Here is a 24246-nt window from a genome sequence, read left to right on the forward strand (position 1 = left end):
ATTGTCTCGAGAGTAGACTGGCTGTGGACTAGACTCTATGAAAGATGCTCTTTCCAGGAAGTTGCATTAATACAGACATTGCCTGTCTTTCTACCCTCACCTGTAAATGAGATGGTTGTTAGACTGTGTGCCATCGAGTTGGATCCTACTCATTGTTGACTGTCCATTGGGTTTTCAGAGGCTGTAAATTGCATGCAATCTTTTTTCCCCAAGGAGTAACTGGTGGATTTGAACTACATGCCACTGGGGGTTGGATGCCTAACTCTTTACCCACTAGGTCATCAGAGCTCCCTCAAAGAGAAGGTAGAAACTTCCTCTTGTATTTCAGATCCCAAAAGACCAAATTCATCAGGTCTTAGACCAAACAGGTCCACCTCTGAGCAAACCTAAGTCTGGGTGATGGGTAAATCAGATCAGAAGTTGTCATCCCTTAGCCTCCAACAGAGGAGGTGCTGGAAGCCTGCTGGAGGCAGAAACAATGGACAAAAGTTTACTTAATAAACAAAATTGAAAAAAGAAAAATAAACTTACTTTATGAAGACAAAGACTTTTTCTTTTCATTGAGCTTCCAGGCTCTTTAAAAAAAAAATGTTTTATTTGACTTTTCATTTCTACATTATGTGGTGGTTATGTTTTCGTGCTAGTCCGGGAATCACTCTCAGAGAAGGATGAGGGAAGAGGAAAGGTAAAGGGACATTGCCCAGTCAGCTTCCTCCCCTTAGCATCCTCCCAGTCTCAATAGCAGGGCCCCTTCCACCTCTGTCCCTCCAATGGACTTGTCCCATCCATTCTGGCTCAGTTGCAGCCCAGGGATGACAGCCCAGGCTGGGATTGAGGTTGAGAAAAAAGTGTTTTCCCTCCAAAAACAAAGAGGTCCAAGAAGTGAAGCTAGAGCCGTGACATTTCACTTGCAGGTGGCGTAGTAGAACACTCGCTGGTTGATGTGGTCCCGGATCTCTTCCACGTGTCTCTCCAGACCGCTCAGGTCAGCGGAGCGAAGGATGATGGCCTGTCTTCCCCGAAGCAGTTCTGACTCCATGTCTGGGGACAGAGGGGGTAAGAGGGTAGGTGGAGAGCTGATGAGACAACCTGTGACTCAACCCTCCCTTCTCCTCCTGCCTCAAGGCTACATGTTTGGAGAAATCATATCTAGGACTGACTGGACTGTAAACTAATGACCAGAGCTCCATGCAAGATGGTCTCTCCAGCCCCTTGGCTCTCCTCTCGTCCCATCTGATGCAATAGGGGCCAGACTCAGGAGGCCTTAACCATCCATAATCCCTTATCCCTCCTGCTCTCCACTGTTCTAGCTTCTCCCAGTTGCTCTAGACTGAGGCTTCTGGGCACACGGCTACTAGAGCCAGGCAGCCGCCAATCTTCCACCAATCCCTTGTTGGACACCCAACAAAAGAACTGGCCCATGACTAGAACTCGCTCCTGCTTCCAGTCCCAAAATGTCACTCCAGTCAAGTCTCCCCCCTCTATGTGTGTCACCACTCATTCATGCTTGGAGGACTTGAAGGACTTCAAAATGACATGGTAGTCCATTCCATTCTTCATGTCATTCTGGGTGGGCAAACCCCCTTCACTTCCATGAGGGCTTAGAACCAGGCTCAGCTTAAACATCTCAGGAGTAGGGAGAGAACACTCTGCCTCACAAGGTTCCAACTTGAGGCAGCTCTAATTGTTTAATATCCCTTTTTCTCTTTAAGCTAAAATCCAACCACTTCTTGCTTTCACCCAATTGCCTCATTTCAGGAGGTGCAAGGATATATCTGCTCTGTTCCCATGTCAACCCTTCACAGTTTAGAGGCTGTGCCCTCTCCTGGTTCAACAGCCTTGACTCCTCCATCTATCTGTGGTATGATGTAACTTCCGATTTCATGATAGCCTGGTCACTCTCCCTTGACGTGGGCAGGTTTGTCAATCTCTCTTTGGTAGAGACAGTGGAGACCACTTGAACACCATTTCCCAGGAGACAGCGTATCAAGTGTGGCGAGGTTATGACTGGGCTGCCGGTCAGTCTGCAGACATCTATCTACATGGACCTCACCCACTGCCATCAAGTCAATTCCGACTCATGACAACACACCAGTGGGTTTCCAAAGCTGTAAACCTTTATGGGATGAAACTGCCCACCTTCCTCTTATGGAGGAGCAGCTGGTGAATTTGGACAGTTGTTGGCAGCCTAACAAGATACACACTGGGCCACTGTGGCACCTTCATGTGGAACTGTTCTTGCTGTTGTGTCCCCTCGAGCTGCTGACCCTGTAGCCAATTTACAGAGGCAGCAAATCCCGTGGGAGTTGTTTGCTCATCTTTCTCCCATGGAACAGCTGGAAGATTTGAACTATGGACCTTTGGGTGAAAGCAGTTTCTTGTCACTAAGCCATCAGGGTTCCCTAATGCTGAGAGATATTATTGGCAAAACCCTTCATCTCAGTATCTCTGTTTTGTTGTTGTTACTAGGTGGCACTGAGTCAAGTATGACTCATACTGACCCTATGAACAACAGATCTGAACCCTGTCCTATTCTGTGCCATCATCATCATCATCATCATCTCATGTTGACCTGTTGTTGTTAGGTGTTGTTGAGTCAAGTACGACTCATAGTGACTCTATGAACAGCCAACCTGAAGCCTGCTCTTTCCTGTGCCATCATCATCATCTCTGTGACACTTGAGTCCGTTGCTGAAGTCACAGTGTTAATCCATCTCATTGGGGGCCATCCTGTCCTTCTCTGACCCTCCATCTTCCCAAGCATGATGTCCCTTTCCAAGCCTCATCTTGCTCCATGTCCAAAGTATGAAAGCTGTAGCTTCGTGATCCTTGCCTCCAAGGAGCACTCTGGCCGCATTCTTTCCAGGACATATCTAGTAAAATACTAAAATGCTTCCATCGCTGCTATCTCCTCTTCATGGCTCACATATCAGTGATTCTCCCCAAAATCTAGCAATTAAAGATAAATTCATGCAAACTAATAGGTGCCCCTTGCCACGATCTAAGCCTTTTCTGGGTGGTGGGTGTATGTCATAACAGTTGCTAATTTATTTACTATCATCCCTGAGCTGTACTTCATTTCATTTTGGCTGCTTACTTTTTAAAGCAAGCTTAGAAACATGAGTGGCAACCACTTTCGAAAGAGTTTGCCTCCAGAAACTCTATGAACTTGGAGAAACTATAAAAGTTATATAATTGTTCAGGTCTTTTGTTGATAGGGTCGTTATGAGTCGCCTATGACTTGACAGCACTTAACAACAACAATAACTTTTGATTAGCTCTTTTGGCAATAGCAAGCCACTGCTAGCTTACATCGAATTCACAGTTACTAAAATGTCAGGGTCTTCTTCAGGTGGATAAGAGCTCATGTTAGCTCACCATTTACCGGTGAGGAAGAATTTGCAGCAGCATTAGTCAATGAGAGGTCAGACCTCTCCTGCAGTGTGCTCATAAATTCAGGCCCAGACCACACCTATGAGTTCTCTTTTCTTCTTATTTAATTTTATCCAGTTTGTTTCCGGACATCCTGTTAGACTTTTGCGATTCCCTTAGAACAATAGGCCTACTGACTATTGAATTAAATAAGTTTGAATTAGCTATGGATCACCCACACACTATACACTTAACATGCACCTTCTTTATCTTCATGGTAAGGGTTAATGGAAAAGGCAATGACAAGCAGAGACCTTGGGCTCCTTCCTTGAGGTCAGCTCTTCTGGCTTTGCCCTTCAATGTGGTCAGTCATAGCCTCACATCTGCTCAACTCATCCATCAACCCACCCTTCTCCAGGGTGTCCACCTGGATACCCAACGAGATTTTTGTGATTAAATTTTACTGAAATTCAGACACTCTGTGGTATTCACCAGAGACACTAGTCCAGTGATCCCCTCATCATATCTTGGAGCTGTGACTTTGGCTCCTGGAGGTCCCTGGCCCCCTTCTAAGTGAACCCCATCACTCTTTAGGATATTTGATAGAGAAGCCTTCAATGGTTCCCCACTGCAGCTAGAATTAGGTCTGCTCTCCTGGCAAAGAAGTCCAGTGGCACAATACGCTACGTGTTGGTCAAATCTCCAAGCTACTCCAAAGGAGAAATCTGCGCAGTCTTCTCCAGTGAAGATTTACAACCTTGAGAAACTGATGGAGGGTCGCTATGAGTTGGATTTGACTCACAACAGAAGGTTTTCCCCTCTTGGCCACAGAGCCAGCCATGTCTACACAGACTCTACCTCTTCCACAGTCCCCCTCCTCACAAACCCTGCTTTCTCGAGAGTGAGCCCTGACCCCTTCCTCAGGGCAGGCCTTGTTCTTTCCAGCCATCCTATCTTCATGCCCCTTCTCATTCTCTCAGTCCCTCCCAGACCTGTACTTTCTTCAGTGTCCATCTCTAGTCTGATCTTTGGGGAACATTACTTTCACTGAACATTCTTCAGCAAAAGAAACCCTTTCTCCTCTGAGTATCTAGAGCTCTTAGTATTCAGGTCCCTGTTTCAGGTTGCCTTTTTCTATGAAATAAAGTTTCATGCACCTTGCAAGAAATTAAAACCATGATGCCATGTGGATTACCAACTCCCTGAGGGGAGGGCCAAGTCTTGGGCATCCCCCACAGCCTTCCTTTGATCCTCAGATTTATGAGCCCACTAAATCCTGACTAATCTCACTCCATGAGCAGTGGGCCTCAGTAACACTGACCAGGACTAGCCTTCAGTTATGTCCTACAATCCAAGCCGCTCAATGCCCCTCTCACCTTTCATCCTGTCCATCATCTCTACGGTCTCCCCAAACAGCTTCTCGGCCTCTGTCTTGACACTCTGAATCCGGCTGCCCTGCTCCCCCAGCAAGGGGCTCCGACCCAGCCGGTCCTTCAGCTCCGCATACTTCTGCTTTACTCTCTCAAAGCCCTGGAAAAAGGCAGAACGTGTCGTCATTCGCATCAACCAAAGTACCAAAGACCCAGGCTCTAAACACTTGTTATCACCCAACAATGAGATGTTGCTTCCTAATACTCCCTAAAGACAATGGAAACATCATCTGCTAAGAAGAAGGTTGGATGTTTGATCCCACCTAGAAAAGCCTGGTGAATAAAAAAGAAAAGAGAAAAAAAAACAAACGGATGATCTATTTTTAAAAAAAGTCATCCATTGATGGGAGGGACTGGAGAGCATTATGCTGAGTGAACTAACTCGGTTCCATAAGGACAAATACTGCATAAGACTATTATTGTGGAATGAGTATGAGGACCTAAGGGAGAGAGGGGACCAGAGGGGTGAAGGATGGACAGAGGGCAGAATGGTTAATCATAGGATCGCATGATTTGAAGGGTGGAAAGAGGGATGGGTAAAGGAAAGGAGAAAGATCCGGGGTGAAAAACAACATATATGAACTTTGTAAGTAAGCCAGTTAAAAAACAAATTTAAAAATAGTTAAAAAACTCTACTAGATTAAAAAACAAACACAAAATTGGCCATTGAAAACTCTCTCGAACACAGCTCTTCTCTCACACATGACAGGTCATTGTTAAGAAGCGCCAACTCAGCAACCACTGCTTATTATCTCCTCATAGATTTGTTTTGCCCATAAAACCCTTAGGCTATAGACTTTTACTTCAACTTCTTGTGTTTCCTTTCCTCCCATCATTTTACCCACTTCACTTCCAGCACAAGGTCAAATCCAAAGATGTCACTTAACAGCACACTTGGCAGCAAGGCCACTGCGGGAACTATAAGGGCCAAGGCTCTGGGGAAAGTAAATGGCCTGAGGCATGCAGGACTGCTCTTTGGTCTGTTTCCTATAGTGCTGGGGCCCTGGGCAGGCTCAGTAAAGTCCTTATATCTGTTCTGGAGAACCAAGACAGAGCCTGAGTTCCTGTACCAAGTAACAAGTTCTAGAGACCTTGTAGATAAGCTTTGATCTCCTAGACAAGTCAGCGCCTCCTCTGTAAAAGAGGTACGGGCCAAGATCACCTGCAGCATCCCTGAAACTGCTATACTGAAGGCAGCCACTGGACGGCAGGGGAGAATTTAAAACTTTCAAGTTGGGTTCTATGTGAGACCCCTTCTTGTTCTTTTCTAGTTGCTTCTGACCATCGTGTATCAGCCCTCCCTGGCTCTGGACCCCCCGGGGCTCTCTTTCTCTGCACCACCCTTATTCCACCACGCCCTGTACCTCCTGGGCACTCAATGCCTGCTTGCTGGCGCCCTCAGCGAGCTGCTGGGCCTGCCCCGCCTGTGTCCGCTGCTGCTCAGCCTGGCGGCGGAGTTCCGCTATCCGTGCCTGGAAGCCACTCAGCTGCCCCATCATGCCCGTCACCAGCTTTGCTGTTGGTCCAAGTACCTGCTGAACCTATGGAAAGACAGGGAAGTGGACGGGGCTTGTAGGGGGCCTTTGACTCCCCGCTTACCTCTCTGACTCATTGGGCAACAAGATTCTCTCCCACCTGCAAATCACAGATGGCCCTCTTCCCAGTCCTCTGTCCCACTGGCACCCAGGCCTCCTCCCCTTCCCACTCAGAGGACCCCACTGGGGCTCAGAGTCCAACCCCAGCTTCTGCATGCTAGATACAGACCAGAAAAGTCAACACCTCAAAGTCACGCCCACGCTTGTCCCCCTCCTTCTTCACGGCCTCCAGTCCAGTTTCCATCATTCTGTTTCTGACACTTTCTATACCCTGACCTATATCTGGCTGTTCGTTCCCCAGATATGGGGGGAACAGGGGCAGGGGAGAAGGAACTGCTTCACCTCACCTCATCGACCCTCTCCTGGATCAGCCGAAGGGAGCGGCTGGTGCCCTGCATGGTGTCCTGAGCCTCCTGCAGGGCCACGGTCCCCTGCCGCAGGTTCCCCACCACGTCCTCCACCTGGCCCTCTACGGTATGGGCACGGGACCTAGGACACAGGGAGTGAAGGGCAAGGCGTGGGCAGAGGAGCAGACAAGCGAGTCAGTGTGTGGGTCTCCTCCCTCACCAGGCCGAGGCGAACAGGCAAGGGAACACTAACTCAGTAGCTACAACACCCTCAAACAACAAATGTGGGTGTTACATACAAAACCACTTAGGGCAAAGTTCCAATAGGGAAGGTAGGGCCATGCGTGCAAAGATTAACTTAGAACCTGTGCATGATGTAAACAACCACAGGAACAACCAACCACAATAAATACCGGCCTGCCCCGCCAAGTCCTTTGTGCCCTCTGATATGCCAAGGCTCTTCTCCTGCTCCCAGAAACAGGGTTGGGGAACAAAAAACCAGCCTGAGCCCAGGCAGGAGAGAAGTTCAGGGCCCGGGCTGTACCTGGCCTTCTCAGCCTCAGCTTGTAGCCTGCGGGCCCGAGCAATGTCCTGTTGGGTCTGGGCCAGCACCAGGTCCACGTTGGGGAGCCTGGCCGCAATGGCCTGGATCTCGTTCATCTTCCGTAGGACCGTAGCAGAGTCTGTGGGCAGCCACAGGGCCAGCACGGCTTCACTGACTTCCTGGATGGTGGCTGCATCAGTGACAGGGTCTGGAAGACAGATGGCCTTGAGATTTGGGAGAACCCACCCCATCTCTTTAAAGGTCCAAGTAGAAGAGTCCCATGGAAGGGGCAGATGGTGGTCCTTACTCCCTGTGCCCCAAGGAACTGCCACTTCCCTCAGGCAGCCTCCGGCCCTGTACCGTGAGGATGCTGGGGGACAATGTGGGCAGGTGACGGTCCTGAACCCCATGGTGTATGAGGAGAATATCAGCACAGCTGTGGCACCTAAGTGTCTGGAGCCACAGGAAGCTGCAGGCTGGAGGGAGGAGGTGGTGCCAGGCAGCTGGTGCGAAACAATGCTGAAGTATATGCATAATCGGTCCTAAATTAAGGAGAATGGCCAGGAACTGAGAGCTGCTTCCCTGGAAATGAGACTCCATGCACACGCCCTTCCTGGGGGCCGTATGCTCACTTTTTATAAAGGTGGAAAAATGGAATCAGGTCTTTGCTCAGTGACCCCTTTGATGGCCACTCAATCTAGCACTGCAATTTTTACGTGGCACTCTTCCTCCGCAGGCCAGGGCCAGCTTCCTCCTGGCACTTGTCAACTCATTGATCTGCTCCCTTGTCTCTTCCCTCCTAGAAGGCAAGTTACATGGGGACAAGGACTTTGTGTTGTCCTCAGCTCCAAGCACGTGCCCTGGCACTCAGAGGCACGCAGTATTTGTGGAGGGAATGAATGACTGAAAGGATTCTGGATTCAACTTTCACCTTTCCTGCTCAAGCAACCTGGGGCAAGTCTGAGCTCAGTTTCCTGATCTGTGCAATGGGACTGTCTACCTCTAACCTGAAAGAAGCTGATGAAATAATCTATTACCAAGAGTTTTAGGGGCCAAACTTGTGTCCGAAAGCAAGGGCAGAGCTAGAGTCCCTGGGAGTACAAACAGATCATGCCATCAGCATCTCAGGAAGAAAGAAAAGCCGACAGGGCATAGTTATACTCTTCTGACACACAGGTTGGGGTAAGGGGTCACCGTGAGGTGGAATCCACTTGATAGCAATCAGCCTTCTTATTTTATCAAGGACATTGAGGAACTGAGAAAGTCAATGCCTCCTTCCTCCCTGGTGTGACCTGGCCTGTCATCAGGACCTGGTACCCAGCCCCTCACAGAACAGGACTCTAGAACTCACACAGTTACTGTGAGTGTGACAATCCTTTCAGGTCCAGGTCCCCCCCTCCTAGACACAGCCCTTCCCCCGTGCCAGCCCCATCTCAGGCTCGGCTGCTTCTGTGTCTCTGCCTACATCACAGGACTTGATCTGAATGAGACATAATTATGCCTGAAGGACAGAACGTGACCCGCTGCTCAGTCACTCACTGCCTTGGCTGTAACCTAGAAAAGAGACTTCCAACTCTGGTCCTATCCACGGAGGCCAGGTCCCCACTGAGGCTCGTCCAGGGCAGGTGGTCACCGGACCGCACTGGGCTGACTCAATCCATGTCTGATCCATGTCGGCTGTGCACCATTCGTGTCCCCTAGATGCCCTGCTCCTCCAATGTGGACCTCTCAGGAGGCCTGACCCCACATGATCTTGGGCCAGTCACAGGACGACGTGCACCTTTCCTGTCTCTCTCTGACTTGCCGCCAGCACTCAGGAGGGGCTCCAGACCATCTGGGGCAAAGGTACCTTCATAGTAGCAAGAAGAGTAACTGTGGGTACACCAAGCCCTCAGCTTATATTAACTGGGCTCCCAGCCAAGCAAATTTCCTGGCAGGAACTTGGAATCTAATAATATCAACTCACATTCCTAAGGCACTTTTAATTTTTCAAAACACATTTTACATCAGTTATTTGATTCCCAGAATCAACTTGTGAAATACTATCGTCCTGACTTTCAGAGGCAAGAGGAAGCTGAGGGAGAAGGCACCGACCCAAGTCACACAGGTCTCCTGAGACCTAAATCAGGGGCTCTTTCCATTACCCAGTGCTTTCTAACTCCCGGGACAACAGGCGAGAGGGCCGTTCTTTTGCTCAAGAAGCGTCAGGTGCCTTTTTTCAGGCTGGTAGTCTGCTCAAATCTATCAAGGCAGAATCAATCAATAGCTGATGCTCCTATGGATTATGGAGGCTGTAAATCGCATGCGAGGCGCCCACCATCTTTCTCCTGAGAGTCACAGATGGATTTGAACCACTGAGAGGTGTGGCCTTTGGGTTAGCAGGGTAACTCCCAACAAGACACACCACCAGAGCTCACTGAGGTGCTGACAAGGCAACAATGATCCCTGCCCTCCTGGAGTTTACAGTCTAGTGAAGTGACAGACAGGACACTAGTTTGAAGTGATAAACAGCAGACAGTGAATTCTATAACCGTGTAGCCTGAGTGTTGCGAGGGGCCACTGAACTGATTTTGACTCATAGTAGTGACCCCTTGTGACTGAGCAGAACAATAAGACCATGTGTTTTCTGGGCTGTAGTCTTTCCAGAAGCAGACTATTCGTACTTCTCCTGTGGAGCCACCAGGTGGATTAGAACTTGTAGTCTTTCAGTGAGCAGCTGAGCTCTCACTGTGCCACCCAGGCTCTTTGTAGCATAAGCCATGCCGTAATGCAGTAAGAGGCAGTGAAGGGGAAGGGGAAGGAAGAAGATGAACAGATAGGGTGGTCAAGAAAGGCTTCCCTGGGCACACGACATTCATTTCTTTCCACCTTGCTGGCACAGTGGTTAAGTACTCAGCTGTTCACCATTCGGTCAGTGGTTCAAACCTGCCAGTCACTCTACAAGAGGAAGACATAGCAATCTCTGTCTGTAAAGACGGACAACCTGGAAATTCTACAGGGAGTTCTACTCTGTCCTACAGGATCTGTATGTTAGAATAGACTCAACAGCAGTAGATTTAGACTCTGAGCTTTGTTATTTCCTGTCTTCTGCTTCTTTTATTAATCTCATAAGTTGGAGAGTTAGGCTACTGACTTACCATCTCTCTTCTCTTTCAGTGTAGGCTTTTTATTGCTATAAATTTACCTCCAGTGCTGTCTTTGCTGCATCTCGAGAGTTAGGCATACATTTTCACTTTTGTTCAACTTTAAGTTTTTGGTGGTGGTCTTTTTTTTTTTTTTCCAATTTCTCTCTTGAATTTTTCCTTGACCTGTTGATTGTTTGATAGTGTGTTATTTAATCCCTATGGTATAATAAAATTTCTGTTTTTCCTTCTGCTAGTAATTTCTCATGTCATTCCGTAATGGCTAGAGAAAGCATTTCATAGAATGTCAGTCTTTTGAAATTTTTTTGAGAGGTGAAGCAGTAGCCTTGGGGAGAGCACGCCAGGTGGGGAAATAGCATGTCAAAATCACGAGGTTGGCATGTTCAAAATTCAGAGAAAAAGGAAACAGGGAGGAGATCAAGGACACGTGCAGGAGGTGGACAGAGGCCAGATATGGAGGACAAGATAAGGAATTCAAATTTTTAGATAAAAAGATAAAGCTACTCTTCAGCGGTTTTAAGACAGAAAGGTATACAATCCAATTTATGCTGGCAAAAGCTGTTTGAGGTTATTATGTGGAGAATGGCTTGTAAGAGAGCAGGAGTGGAGATGAGGGGTTCAGTAGAAGTCCACAGCAGTGGTCCTGACCAGGACTGGATGGCAGCTCAGAACAGCTACACGAGAGTCAAGAAATGAAGGACCAGAGCAAGATAGCGACTGAGTAGCTGGATGTGAGGATGACAGGCTGGCCAGACCCCAACATAAGAGTGGGCAGGATAGAGCCCAGGCTCACCTGTGAGGAAGTCCCGGACCTGCTGGATGAGGCTCCGGGTGCGTCTGATGTCTTCCTCCATCCGGGAGCGGCTGGTGCTCACCTGGGTCTCTAGGCGCTGAGCATCTGTTTGGATCTGCAGGGCGGCTTCCTCAGCGGCTCTGATCTGTGGACACACTAGGGGTCAGGATGGTTACCCCCAGGAAGCCCCAGAGTAGCACCCAAGGCTTCCAGGAGCCACTCTCTACCCGAAGGCCTGCCTAGGAAGTATCTGTAATGAATACAGTTTGACCCTAGAAAAAATGGTGTGTCTGTCACAGAAAAGCCCAATACAAATGAGCTGCAAACTCTCAGTTAAAATAGGGCTTTGAGTCAGTTGCCTAACACCTTTGGGTGTTAATCCCAAAAACTCACTGATTGCTGTTGAGTAGAAACCAACTCAGAGCTGATCCTCAAGGGGGTTTTCAGAAGCTGGAAATTGCACAGGAGGAAACTGCCCATCTTTCTTCCCAGAAGCAGCTAGAGGATTCACTGTCTGCCTTTGGCCTAACAGGGCACCACCTTACCAAAACTCTATCAGAACTTGAAATCCTTCAGTGGGTTCTATCTCCTCTACCTCCCGAGACTTTCCACCCATCTTCACAGCACCTACCATTTGCCGGGTCTGCTGGAACTGGGTGTTGAAGCCCTGGAGCTGCTTGGCCACTTGCCCCGCTGTCCGGAAGGCTCCTCCAGCCCTGGCCAGTGCACCTGTGCAGCGGGAGCCACAGTCTGTGGCATTGTCACGGGGACACAGCTCACCAGCGCATGCTCCTGGGGTGCAAGACGTCTGCCTGGAGCTGCCACAAAGCTATGGAGAGAGAGGAGGACTGTCTAAAAGGCACCCCAAGGCTCCTCAACAATCACACCCAGAAAACAACCAACTAGACATCTCCATGGCAACTGGGCATTACAAATGTGTTTCCTTGGCAACCAGAGAGCACACCCTTAGGGGCACAAGGGTGGGCATGGGCAGAGGAGTGGTGTGTATTCTCACTGCGGGTGGGAGTTGCCCTGCTAGGAAATGTGTGGCAGTAGCTGTGACATGGGTCAAGCTTGGGGCGGGGGAGTGTCTCTGGGCAGTGAGACTCCAGAGCCCACCTTGTTGATGGCAGGTGTAAGGTCAGGGAAGGAAGCCATCTCCTGCCTCAAGGCTGCGAGCTGGGGGCCGCTGGCACCTCCGCCTCCTGCCCCCTGCCTCTCCAGCTGTTCGGCCTCTCTCCGGCTGTCCCTGAGCTGCAGCAGCAGGCGGGAGCTGTCAGAGACCTGCCGGGCCGCCTGAGATGAGCGCTGGTAGGCTGCGGTCAGCATCCGGAAAGCACCTGTGGGAAGAGGGAAAGGGGCTGAGCGGCCCAGCGGCGGGATGGACAGGGCTGAGAGGAGCAGGGAAGGCCCGCCTCACCTGAAGGGTCAGCACTGCTTATCTTCTCAAACTGCTGCCTCTTGCTCTGGTACAGAACGAGGAGATGATTGAAGCTTCGGCCCAGGTTCTCCAGGTCCCCCTGGAGTGACAGAGTGTCCGCCTCTAGCGGCAGTTCCAGCTGCAGGCCCTGGAGATTCCGCCTGAGAAGGGAGAGGGGTTTTCACTCAAACAGAAGTTCCTCCCTTAGGGCCAGCCTTCATTCTCTTGAGGAAACCAGGGCTAAGCAGGAAAAAGGGGGGAGGACAGAACTATCCCGCTAAGACTACAGACAGAGAAACTATAGGCTGAATATGATCCTGGGCAGTGGTTGGGCCTGTCTCCCTGCTCCCTCCAAAGGGGAGTTGCTCAGTCACCAGCTCTGCCCTGGAGGCCACATCTGCTCAGCTCCAAGCCTCAGAGCTGCTGCCACCATCATCTCCACCCCAGGAGGGTTCCAGACCAAAGAGAAGGCGGAGATTCCTCTCTCTTCCACGCCCTTTGCAACCCCACCTGGCACTGGCGCTCCCTTCCCTTGCCTTGAACTCTCAACCTCGCACTTCATAGCTTTGCTCAGGCCTGGGACTGCCTCCCCACATGTAGGTTCAGAATAGCGATGGCTGTGAGGGGCCAACTCAACTCCTGCAACTTAGGTCAGCCAGCACCTCCCTCAAGAAGCCTTCAGGGCAGCCTCTCTGTAGGAGAGGTAACTGCCGTCTTTTGTAATATGTATTACATTACATGCTAGTAGTGTAATACATAAGGAATCGGGATGCTAGCCAAAGGGGCAGCGGTTCAAACCTACTCGCAGCTCCGTGGGAGTAAAAGGGGCAATCTCTTTCTTACAGACTCAGAAACCCAGAAGTCGTTATGTGTCAGAACCAACTCGAAGGCAGTGAGTGTCACATTAGAGTCACTGTCTGCCTCCCCAGTGGGACCCTTTTTGAGGGAGAAGACTGTATCATATTAATTTTAAGTGCTTAACATCCAGTGCATCGTTTGACTCATAATAGATGCTCAAAAAAAGTGTGCAGTGAGGGAATGAATAGATCCCAATGCTCTAGCTTCTTTAAAAGCTCCATCAGAACCTCCAAAAGTCAGCTCCTGAGCACCCATGAGTAACCGTGGTGTCACTCGGCACCTCAGTTATCATTCTCCTCAGGCTGCCTCTTCCCTGCTGCCAATCACACACCTGGACAGCTCTGTGCACCCGCAGCCAGCCAGCGCTGGGAAAGCAAACTAAATATAGTATCTTCCAGAACCAAAGCTCAGCACCACGGTGGCCTCTGCTGGTGGGAGGGGATGTGGGTGGGAACTCTTCCATTCCAAAGGCAAACAGAATTTATTTTTAGAGCCCCTGCCTCTCTGATGCCCTCCACCGGGTGACTAATCCAAAGCTGATGCTCTTGACAGGTAGTGTGTGTGCTCGGGAAGATGTAAGATGGGGTCCTTGTCACTGGCTCTGACCCTCTGTGGACAGGACACTGTCATGTCACCCCTTGTTCTGTTTCCTCATCTGCAAAAGGGAGGTACTAACAAGTGCTGCGTTAACATGACAAGACTGGGGTGAAACCAGAGAGAATGCATACGAGACAAGGCCTTGGGAGCAGTAAAAGGCCACACACGTGTGAGAAGGGAACACGTGCCCTGGTGGAAGGCCACGAAGCAGAATCAAGAGGGAGTCACCTGATGGAGAAGATGGCACTGGACACCTGGGCCACTTCCTGCTCTGTGGCTGAGGCGCTGCTGAGAATGGCTCGGATCTGATCAATCTTGCTCTTTGTGTCCAGCATGCGGGAGGCCAGGCCTCGGTCCCCCAGGCCCAGCCCAGGCTGCAGGCTGGCAGTGGCATTGCGGAGGCCGCTGAGGCGCTGGGCCTGTTCCCGGAGGTCTGCGTCATAGTCCTGGAAGCAAGGGTGGCAGGCCACACACACCGGGTAGCGATCGCAGTAGCCTCGCTGGCACTGGTCACAGCGGGGCCCAGTCAAGCCCGGACGGCAGAGACAGCGGCCCGAGGTCTTGTCACAGCCAGGGCCCTCAGTTCCCCTGAAGTCACAGTCACAGGCTAGGGTCAGGAAGAAAGGACGGTCAGAGGTTGAGTGTCAGGTACACAGAAGGTGTATGAAGAGGTCTGGCCCAGGGTCCTCCTACACAACTCCGAGGCCTAGGTAACAATCATTGAAACAACAATGACAGAAGCATATGCCGACTTTGTGCCTCCCGTGTGCCAGGCATCTCTGGGGGGCACAAAAAATTCTTTCTCCACTAGGGGGCTCTGGTGAGGCAGTACATAGGGAGCTGCACTGCTCTCTGGCTATTTGAAAAGTGGGCAATTCCCTCCCACATGATTCTCAGCCTCAGAAAACCTGCTGGAGGGTCAGCTCTGAGTCAGTTCTGACTCAACGGCCATGAGAAAAAGACAGAGACCAGTTGGAGGATGACGCCAAGAAGCCCTAAAGAGCTCACGTCTGCTGACTTAGCAACAGGTTTTACTCTGGGGGGTTTTGTGTCTCTGGGTGTGTGCATCTAAGGGAGGTCTGGTGGCCGAGTGGTAAGGAACTGAGCTACAATCCCGAAGGCACACAGTTTGAATCCACTAGCTGCTACACGAGAGAAAGATGGGCAGTCTCCTCCGGTGTGATTAACTGCCTCTGAAAATCTGCTGGACAGTCAGCTGTGGGTCGGGTCTGACTCAACAGCACACAACAACATCAACAACGTGCATTTAAGCCACACACACACACACACACACACACACACACACACACACACACTCACTTTTGGTCTTCACTGCCACTCTCTAAGTCCAAACAAACAAAAGTTGCTGCCGCTGAGTGGCTGTGACTCACACCAGCCCAGGTCATGTCAGAGTCGAATGTGCTCCACCGGGTTTCCAACAGCTAAGTTTTTGAAAGTCGGTCACCAGGCCTTTCTTTCAAGAGGCTGTTGAGTGAACTTGAACTTAACCACTTCACAGTAGTGCAGTATGTTATCCGTATGCACCAGCCAGCCACTCCCTTTATGAGTTCACAGTTTTGCTTTTCCCATTTCCACAGATGAGGTAACTGAGGCAACCAGAGGTCAGGAATGGCAGCTCTCTTTCCACAGAGGAGGAAGCTGAGGCCAAACAGAGGAGTGGCCCTCCCGCTGTCACTGAGCAAGGCAGGGCTGGGCTGAGGTCAGATGCAGGTTTGCGACCCTGAGTCCTGCTCTCTCTTATTGCCTCAGACTGACTCTCTGGGAAACTCACGCCTTTCCTCCCAGGATTCACTTCTTCCACTTATGAAGACAGAAGCCATCTTCTTCCTCCTGCAACTGCCCTGCAGATGCTTCTAGAAAGCACCCTTTCTCAGGGACACAGGGGGAAGTAGCCACCTACTATGGGGCAACTTGGCTTTTCCTGTCCAAGGAGCTGGGAGGACACCAGACTAGCTGGGCATGGAGCTCAGCCACGGGCAGTGCTCAGAGGCTGCCCGCCCTCATCACACATACCATACATGACCATATATCATACAGATCACCATACATCATCACACATGACCACACATATCATATATGGTCACATACGTAATACATGATCACACACATCTTAGGTGAGCACACATATCCACACATGATCATACTTAAAATGCATGGATGTATATATCATGTATGACCACACACACCATACATTATCATATATCATGTATCATGCATGACCAGGTATCATGCATGACCACACATAGCCTTACATGACCACACATCTACACTTGACCACACCTAACATATATGACCACACGCATCTCTACAGGACCACACATATTATGCATACTCATCTGTAACTATGCATATCTATGTGATCACGCATAACCATACATGACGATGACTGTCATACATGGCCATGTTTTTCCGCACATGGTTATGCATATTAATATATGAACATATATGTCATACACATTCATGCACATGCATATATATATGAGCACACATGCATTACCATGCATGTCCATACATGACCACACAGATAACACAAACCACACATATGCGCACATGGCCACATAGACACGACATGCATGACCACTCATGTTCATACGGGCTCCCTGTGTTCCTCCTCCCACACTTCCCGCTGTCAGCACCCACCTCTGCACCCGGCGCCCACTTCTCCATACATCTGGTCTGGACACTGACGGAGGGCTGCTGTGTTGCACTTCAGACCTCCGAATCCTTCCCGACAGGAGCACTGCCCTGTGAACTGCGGGAGGACAGGGTTGTGCGATCAGGGAGCTGCTCTTAGAAACTCCTCCTTGCCTGCTGCTGCGGACTGAGCCCCCAATCCCTGGTCAGCAGACAGAGGCCAGCCCCCAATGACCACAGAGCCGGTGCACCCTGCATACGTCCCAGCAGGGACAGGCGTGAATCAAAGAGGGTATCGTCAAAGCTGAGAGCCAGAATGAGGGGACATTTGATGATCTTCTCTGACTCTGAAAAAATCCCAGAAGTGCAGTGTAGTGGAGATAGGGGTGATGGTAGGAGGACCCCTTCCCTCCAGACACCCCCCCCCAACTGCCCTGCATGTAGCACCTGGTTGCACTGGGGGCTGAGGGAGTTGCGTGGGTCGCAGGCACACGGCTCGCAGCCCCGGCCGCTGGCCAGCTTCCAGTGGTAGGGTGCACACTGGTCACACTTGGGGCCCACCACATTGGGCAGACATAGGCAGCGTCCAGTTTCTTCATCACATGGCATGTCCCGCCGGCACCCCAGGATGTTACAGTCACAGCCTGCAGGAGGAAAAACTGCTGAGGGGGTGCCCCACAAAAACGAGGAGTCTTCCAACCTGGGGAAAGAGCTGGGTAGGGTCATTCCCTCCAGATAACATGGCTGGTTTGCAGGCCACTGAGCTTTCCCACCAGACCGAGGCTGCCTGCCTTCGTTAGCCCTCCCTGACTAGGTCCAACCTGGGCCCATGCTGCCACCTGCTGGAGATCAATGGCACAGCACCTGGCACTGGGTGAAAAGGAGAGAGGTTGAACCTCCAGGTAAACACTAGGCTCACCCTCCACACCACATAACCGTTTTAGATGCTTTCTCCTGTTGAGAGCGTGCCAAGCAAGACAAGAGATGTGCCTGGTGGTCCCCATGCACAGTGCCCCAAGCCACTTGACCAGTTTCACCCCTACTCACGGTGGCAGCCCTGCGGGTTGGTGTAGGTGAGTCCGGTGAAGCCTGGCTTGCACAGGTCACAGCGCTCTCCTTGAACGTGCTCCTTGCACACACACTGCCCGCTCACTGGGTCGCAGGGGGCCCCTGGCACTGCCCCATCCGGGTCACACTCACAGGCTGAGAGACAAAAGCAGCACCGAAGTAAGGAAAAGAAGAAACCCCAACACATTAATTGGTTAAGCGCTGGTTCTAGGAGTCAGAACACCGGAGTTCAACTTTTTACTCTACCGCATCCTAACAGTTTACCTTTACTTAACCCCCTGTGCCTCAGTTTCCTCATCTGAAGGAACAACAAGGATAAGGACAAGAATAGTCTTATACAATATTTATCCCTGTGGGGACTAAATTAGTTCACTCAGCATAATGCTCTCCAGTTCCTCCCAAGTTAGGTAATAATTTACAAAGTTATTGTTCCTGCATGCCATGCTGCATAGTATTCCATTGTGTGAATGTACCATAATTTCCTCAATCCATTCGTTTGTGGTTGGACATTTGGGCTGTTCTCATGGAATGAGTATAAGGATCCAGGAGGGGTGGGAGAGGCTGGAAGCAAAGGGATGTGGATGTGCAGGGGGTTGGGGGAATTAATCATTGGGTTGTACAATTTGATGGGGGGGGGTGAGAGAAATTGAAAGAATTTGTTCAAATTTGTATTTGAATTTTGTAAATAAACTAGTAGAAAAATAAAAAAAATAAGCATAAGAACAATACAGTCCTCATAGACTCCTTCTGAGGAACGAATGGACTAGTGCTCAGCACGTGTTAGGTACTATAGATACACTTTTGAGTGCCATCATTTATTTAGCAACCACTATGTGCTAAGAATGTCATTGTTGTTAGGGAGCGCTGGTGACCCAGTGGTAAGAAGCTGCACTGTAATCCCAGACACAAAAGCACCTGCTCCTCAAGAGAAAGACGAACAATCTCCTCCCATGCAATTAACTGCCCCTGAAAACTCGAGGGAGGGTCAGCTACGGGTTCTGAATCGATGGTACAGAACAACTGCATGTGCTAAGCACTGAGCTGAGTACTACTGCATTTAATTCTGTTGATAAAACCTAACTGATGATAACTCTAGTGGTAACCCTAAGGAGCCATGGTGGCGTATTAACTAAGTGTCGTAGTGCTTATCGGAAGTTTCAACTCACCAGTCACTCTGTGGGAGGGAGATGGGCAGGATCCTCCCATAAAGGTGCAAAGTCTCAGAGGCCTGGTGTGGGGTCACCCTGAGGGAGAATCCGCTCCGCAGCACTGGGATTGGATTACACTGATAACTCTGAAAGTTGGATTTTACTATCCCCATTGTACAAATGAAAAAACTAAGAATCAGACCTTAAAGAGCCCCATCTCGCATATTTTGGGGCATGTTGCCAGTCCTTGGAGAAGGACATCATGCTTGGAAGGGTGGAGGGTCAGCACTGGAGAGGAAGACCCTGGGTGAGATGGAGTGACACAGTGACTGGGGTCACCAGGGACCAGGGTAGGTGTGTCAGAGACAGTGAGACTGGCTCGGGATAGTGTAGGCTTCAGAGCTATAGCGTCACTATGAGTCATAGGCAACTCAATGGCACATAACAAGTGGTAGAAAAAGGGTTCAAAACCAGGCTTAGCTCACTCTTCCCACAGACAAATCATACCAACATGATGTGGTCCCATTACCCCCATTTTGAAACCTCTTTTATGCCTTTCAAGTCCTAAGACTTTTCCTTCATCCAAAAGGTTTCCTCTGATTATGAGGGTCCCCATTACATTGATTCAGTCCCATTGTCTTTCTCCCATATGAATTCATTAACTCTTGAGGACATGTCCAGTGACTCTTGAGTGTTCCATTACACTATAGTCATATGTTCACGTCAAACTTTTCTTTAGCAGTTTTTTGTCATGTTTTGGTTTTGTGGTGTTTTGTTCTGACTGGGGTAGAGAAGATATAATAATATCTTAGAAATAAAGATAATAATAAATATAAATAATAACAAAATTATTATTAACTAAAGATTTGAAATAGTAAATAAAAATAAATATTATTCTTAAATAACGTTAAAAAGTAATAAGGAAATAAAGATAATAAAACCAAAGAGTCTCAGTGTTGGAGAAAACAGAAAATAAGAAATAGACAATTGGAAAGATAAGCAGGAGGCTGCCGGGTGGACATGTGAGGAGGAAGAGAGGATGGAGGACTGCCTGGTGGTGTCAGTCACACTGCATACATAACGGTGTGGCATGTGCAGGGCAGAGGGAGCTGCCACCAGCACGTAGAGTCCTCTAAGGAAGAACATTAGGATGAGGCTACAGGACCAGCTGGCCCGCTGTGCAGGACTTGATCAGCTATATACACAGCGGGATTTTCCCTCGTGGTCTTAGGAAGCTCACCAAAGTTTGGCACTAGCATCGCTGTCAGATTCGTGTAGCCATCCTCCAGGCATCTGCAGAATGGAGGGTAGGCAGGATGGGAGGGACTGGTGGACAACAGATCACGGAACTGGCTGACAGGTAGCAAAGTTGCTCCTCACCCCCTTCCATCTTGCTCATGGAGAGGCCTAGTTATTGCCCCTGCCAGTTCCCGCTAGGAGACACTGATAGCGGCACTGATGATGCAGGGAGCTGCACTGATTACCCAAAGGTGGGACTTCAAATCCACCAACAGCTCCTCAGGAGAGAGGTGGGCAATCTCTTCGAGTGCAATTTACAGCCTGAAAGTGCACTGGAGGGTGTGCTGTGATCCATTTCTGAACTGACAGCAGTGAGAGAGTCCTTACCATGAAGGTCACCTGACGTCCTCTGGCTCCGCTCCAGTGGGAGCATCAGAAAAGGCCTGACTCTCTCTCTCATTTAAAAAACGCAAGTTCTTTCACTGCCCTGCCTGGCTCTCTTTACCCAAACCTACCCTGGAAACCCATCTGGTGTAGGAGAGGTGCTCGCTCGGGACATGCCATTTTCCTCCCTCTGCTTTTCTCCTCTTTCTGTTCGATATTACCAAATATCTGTGTACTCTTTGGTGGTGTAAACGGTTTTGTATTTTCTTTTTTTTTTTTTCTGGCACAGACTAATACAAGGGTCATGTATTGATGGACTGACCGAGTGGCAGTTCCGGGAGGCTAAATGATTTGTTTAGAAGAACACGGCTAGGTTGAAACAATTGCTCTCTGGTCCTGACCACAAGCCTTTGCGCTTCCTGATAGCCTTTGGGACCCAACAGTGCAGGCTGGGTCACCTGGTGACTGTGGTTCCCAGTGCAGGCAGGGGTGAGGGACAGCGGACACCCTGGGCCACCGCTCCTACTCACGGATACAGGTCTCCTGAATGGGAACGCCAGGTCGCCGGTTCCGGAAATAGTGCAGCTGACAGCGCTCACAGTTCTTGCCCTCAGTGTGATCCCGGCAATTGTCGCACACGCCACCATTTGTGCCCTGGCTGGCAGCAAACACGGCTGAGTCGAAGTGGCAGGTCTCTGAGTGCCCGTTGCAGTCACACCCTAAGAAGGAGAGGTCCAGGATCAGGCATATATTTGACCAGCACCACTGCCATTTGTAAAGCGCTCTCATGACAGCTCACCAGGGTTTCTGAGCTGCCCTGCAAGGTGTATACTCAGGGAAGGAAGTGGGGAAACTGAAGCCCTGGGAGGCAGGTGTAACTTATTAAAGTTAAACCAAAAAAAAAAAAAAAAAACCACCCCAAACCAGTTACTGTCAAGCTGACACTGACTCATAGCAACCCTACACGCACCAGGGTAGAACTGTGCTCTATGGAGTTTTAATTGGATGCTTGTTGGGAAAGTAGATAACCAGGTCTTTCTTCCATGGTGCCTGCTGGTGAGCTTGAACCTTCAGCCTTTCAGTGATCAGCCCAGTACAGTCAAGAATGTTAACCATCTGCACCATCCAGGAACTTCTACTTAAGGTTACAGGACCAGTAAGAGGGCAGAACAGAGGAGCACTCAGACCTGACTCCCAGCCTGGGGAGGAGCCTGACAGTCGCAGGCCCAGCTGAAGAGAAGGAGGAGGAAAGTGGAGATGCCTCCAGATCTTTTCCCTTCCCACCGAAGGAGAGCTCAAATAGCATGGATATGTCCCTGATGAGGTTATCAAAGACCAAAAGGCCTGGCATCTGCCCCAAGTCACCACAGGGGAGGAGGTGACCCTAGACTCGTACTTTGGCATTCGTGGGGATCCTGGTCATCTGCAGGTCTCCAGGGCCGGTTGTTGTAGAAGGGTGCACAGCGGTCACAATTGGGGCCAGCAGTGTTGTGCTGGCAGATGCAAGCATCATGAACCTAGGAAAAGGGGTCACTGGTCATCAGTGGCAATTAAAAAGGGGTGGTCCCAAGGATGGAGCAGTACCAACCCCCCTCTGACCCTCCTCTAGTCGTGTGTTCCTTGGATAGAAGGAGAAGTAATGCCTTTGGGCTGTAGTGCTGGAGAAGAGTATTGAATATACCATGGACTGCTAACAGAACAAACAAGTCCTGGAGAGGGTGAAGCCAGGCTGCTCCTTGGAGGCAGGATTCTGAAGCTTCATCTGACATATTTTGGACATGTTGCAAGGAGAGATCAGTCCTTGGAGAGAGAAGTCATGCTTGAGAGGGTGGAGGGACAGCGCAGGAGAGGAAGATCCATTATGAGATGGATTGATTCCCTGAGTGACTGGGGTAATGGGGGTAGGTATGTCAGAGACAAAAAGATTGGCCCAGGATAGAGCAGGGTTTAGGGCTGCTGTACATAGGGTCACTATGAGACACAAGCAACTTGATGGCACATAACAACAACTTGCTTGCTAGAGATTTACCATCGCTTCCCCTTCTGTCCTGTTGTTGTTAGGTGACTCTAATCAAGTATGACTCGTAATGACTCTATGAACAATAGATCTGAACCTTTCCTATTCTATACCATCCTCATCTTCCAAACTCACTGCTCACTCCATCAATCCACCTTGTTAAGGGCCTTCCTCTTCTTTATAAAGCACTATGTATTGGGATTTATAACCCATAGGTTATATTGGTTACCCATGGGGAGCTCTGGTTGCCTAGTGTTAAGAAACTGCACTGCAGTCCCAAAAGCATGCGGTTCGAATCCACCAGCTGCTCTGTGGGAGAAGGATGGGTAATCTCTTCCTGTGTGATTAACTGTCTCTGAAAACCCACTAGAGGGTCAGCTATGGGTTGGCTCTGATTCAATGGAACTCAACAATGATGGGTTACTCATAGCTAACCAATAGGTCAGTGATTTGAATCCACCAGCCATTCTACAGAAAAGAGTTAAAGCCGTGTTTTAGTAAAGATGTGTGCTAACTGCCTCCAAGGGTCTTCTATCTTTGTAACTATGAAAAATTTTCTTTCTGTGAGTTTCTTTTTTCTTTTAACTTTTTATAGTGTGGTTTCACACAGTATTTATCCTTCTGTGGTGGACTTCCTTTATCTATGTGTTGAGATGTTTTATGGATCCTGTGTTCTTTCTCCCACATGATGGTAAAGAATAATAAAGCGGTCTCTGGCTGGACTCTCAGGCCTCCAAGCCTCTAGGGTGTTCAGACATCTCTGATGGTAAACTGTGTGAGTCTAGAAGCTTGCGGGTCCCTTGGGATTTATATTCCAACAAGTGTACTTGTTTGGCTAATGAGACTATTATAATGAATCGTTACTAGACTCATTAAGGTATAAAAATAGAAGAGCCATTGTGTGCTAAGTGCCTTCTAATTAGGTCCAACACCCTCGGCCTGGCACTCAAGGACATGCACCAAATTTTGCCATTGTCCTCTCTACTCTGTAGTAAGAGTAAGAGCCCAGCTAAAGAGGACTTTGAGCTGTTCCCTGTATAAAGTCGACTTTTTCCTCATTTTGGCCTTTGCTAATGATTTCTCTTCTGCTTAAGATTCTCTTCTCTCCATGTTCATAAAAAAAAAATCCTGCCTGTTAAGCTACAGTTGAGAATGGTACCTCCTTCATCAAGTCTGCACCAGTCACCCTGATTCTACAGATTGAAATCCAGGCTTCTCTTCAGAATCCCTGCTGGAACTGTTGCAGAGCCCCAGCGCCAGTCCCACCAAACCAACGCACCACACTACTCTCGGGGAGGGATCAGCCTCAGGGTAATCACTTTTTTTTTTAAAGAAGAATTTTGTTGTTGTTTTTTAAAGAAGTGTTAACGCTTCAGAGTATACCTCCAGAGATTTTTAGAGTGGTGTTATACATATATATGTGTTTGTATGTATTGGATGTATACATGGAGAGGATGTGGAGAGATAATAACTCATGTACTATCAGTGGAAATGTGAAAAACCGTTCTGGAAGGCAATTTGGCGTTTTCTAGAAAAATTGAACATAGAACTCCTACATGACCTAGCTATTCCACTGCTAGTTATATACCCCAAGGAATATAGAACTGAGACCAAAGTGGACATTTGTACACTTACT

General features: G+C 49.3%; 1 protein-coding gene across 1 annotated transcript in view; it reads right to left on the reverse strand.

Moving 5' to 3' along the window:
- Window positions 1-904: 904 nt before the first annotated feature.
- The window catches only part of LAMB3 (laminin, beta 3), a 65741-nt gene continuing 42399 nt past the window's right edge, over window positions 905-24246 (reverse strand). Inside the window, exons 8-22 of the mRNA XM_006887944.1 lie at window positions 21990-22110; window positions 21124-21312; window positions 17802-17957; window positions 17202-17398; window positions 16761-16872; window positions 14328-14706; window positions 12645-12805; window positions 12344-12564; window positions 11856-12053; window positions 11225-11369; window positions 7289-7496; window positions 6745-6886; window positions 6167-6343; window positions 4749-4902; window positions 905-1041 (exon numbers count right to left, since the gene is read on the reverse strand). Coding sequence (XP_006888006.1) covers window positions 905-1041; window positions 4749-4902; window positions 6167-6343; window positions 6745-6886; window positions 7289-7496; window positions 11225-11369; window positions 11856-12053; window positions 12344-12564; window positions 12645-12805; window positions 14328-14706; window positions 16761-16872; window positions 17202-17398; window positions 17802-17957; window positions 21124-21312; window positions 21990-22110 — 2697 coding nt within the window. The remainder of the gene's footprint in view (window positions 1042-4748; window positions 4903-6166; window positions 6344-6744; window positions 6887-7288; window positions 7497-11224; window positions 11370-11855; window positions 12054-12343; window positions 12565-12644; window positions 12806-14327; window positions 14707-16760; window positions 16873-17201; window positions 17399-17801; window positions 17958-21123; window positions 21313-21989; window positions 22111-24246) is intronic.

Source organism: Elephantulus edwardii, unplaced genomic scaffold (assembly GCF_000299155.1).
Source record: "Elephantulus edwardii isolate Elephantulus edwardi_28Jun2011 unplaced genomic scaffold, EleEdw1.0 scaffold00063, whole genome shotgun sequence".
Classification (NCBI taxonomy): domain Eukaryota; kingdom Metazoa; phylum Chordata; class Mammalia; order Macroscelidea; family Macroscelididae; genus Elephantulus; species Elephantulus edwardii.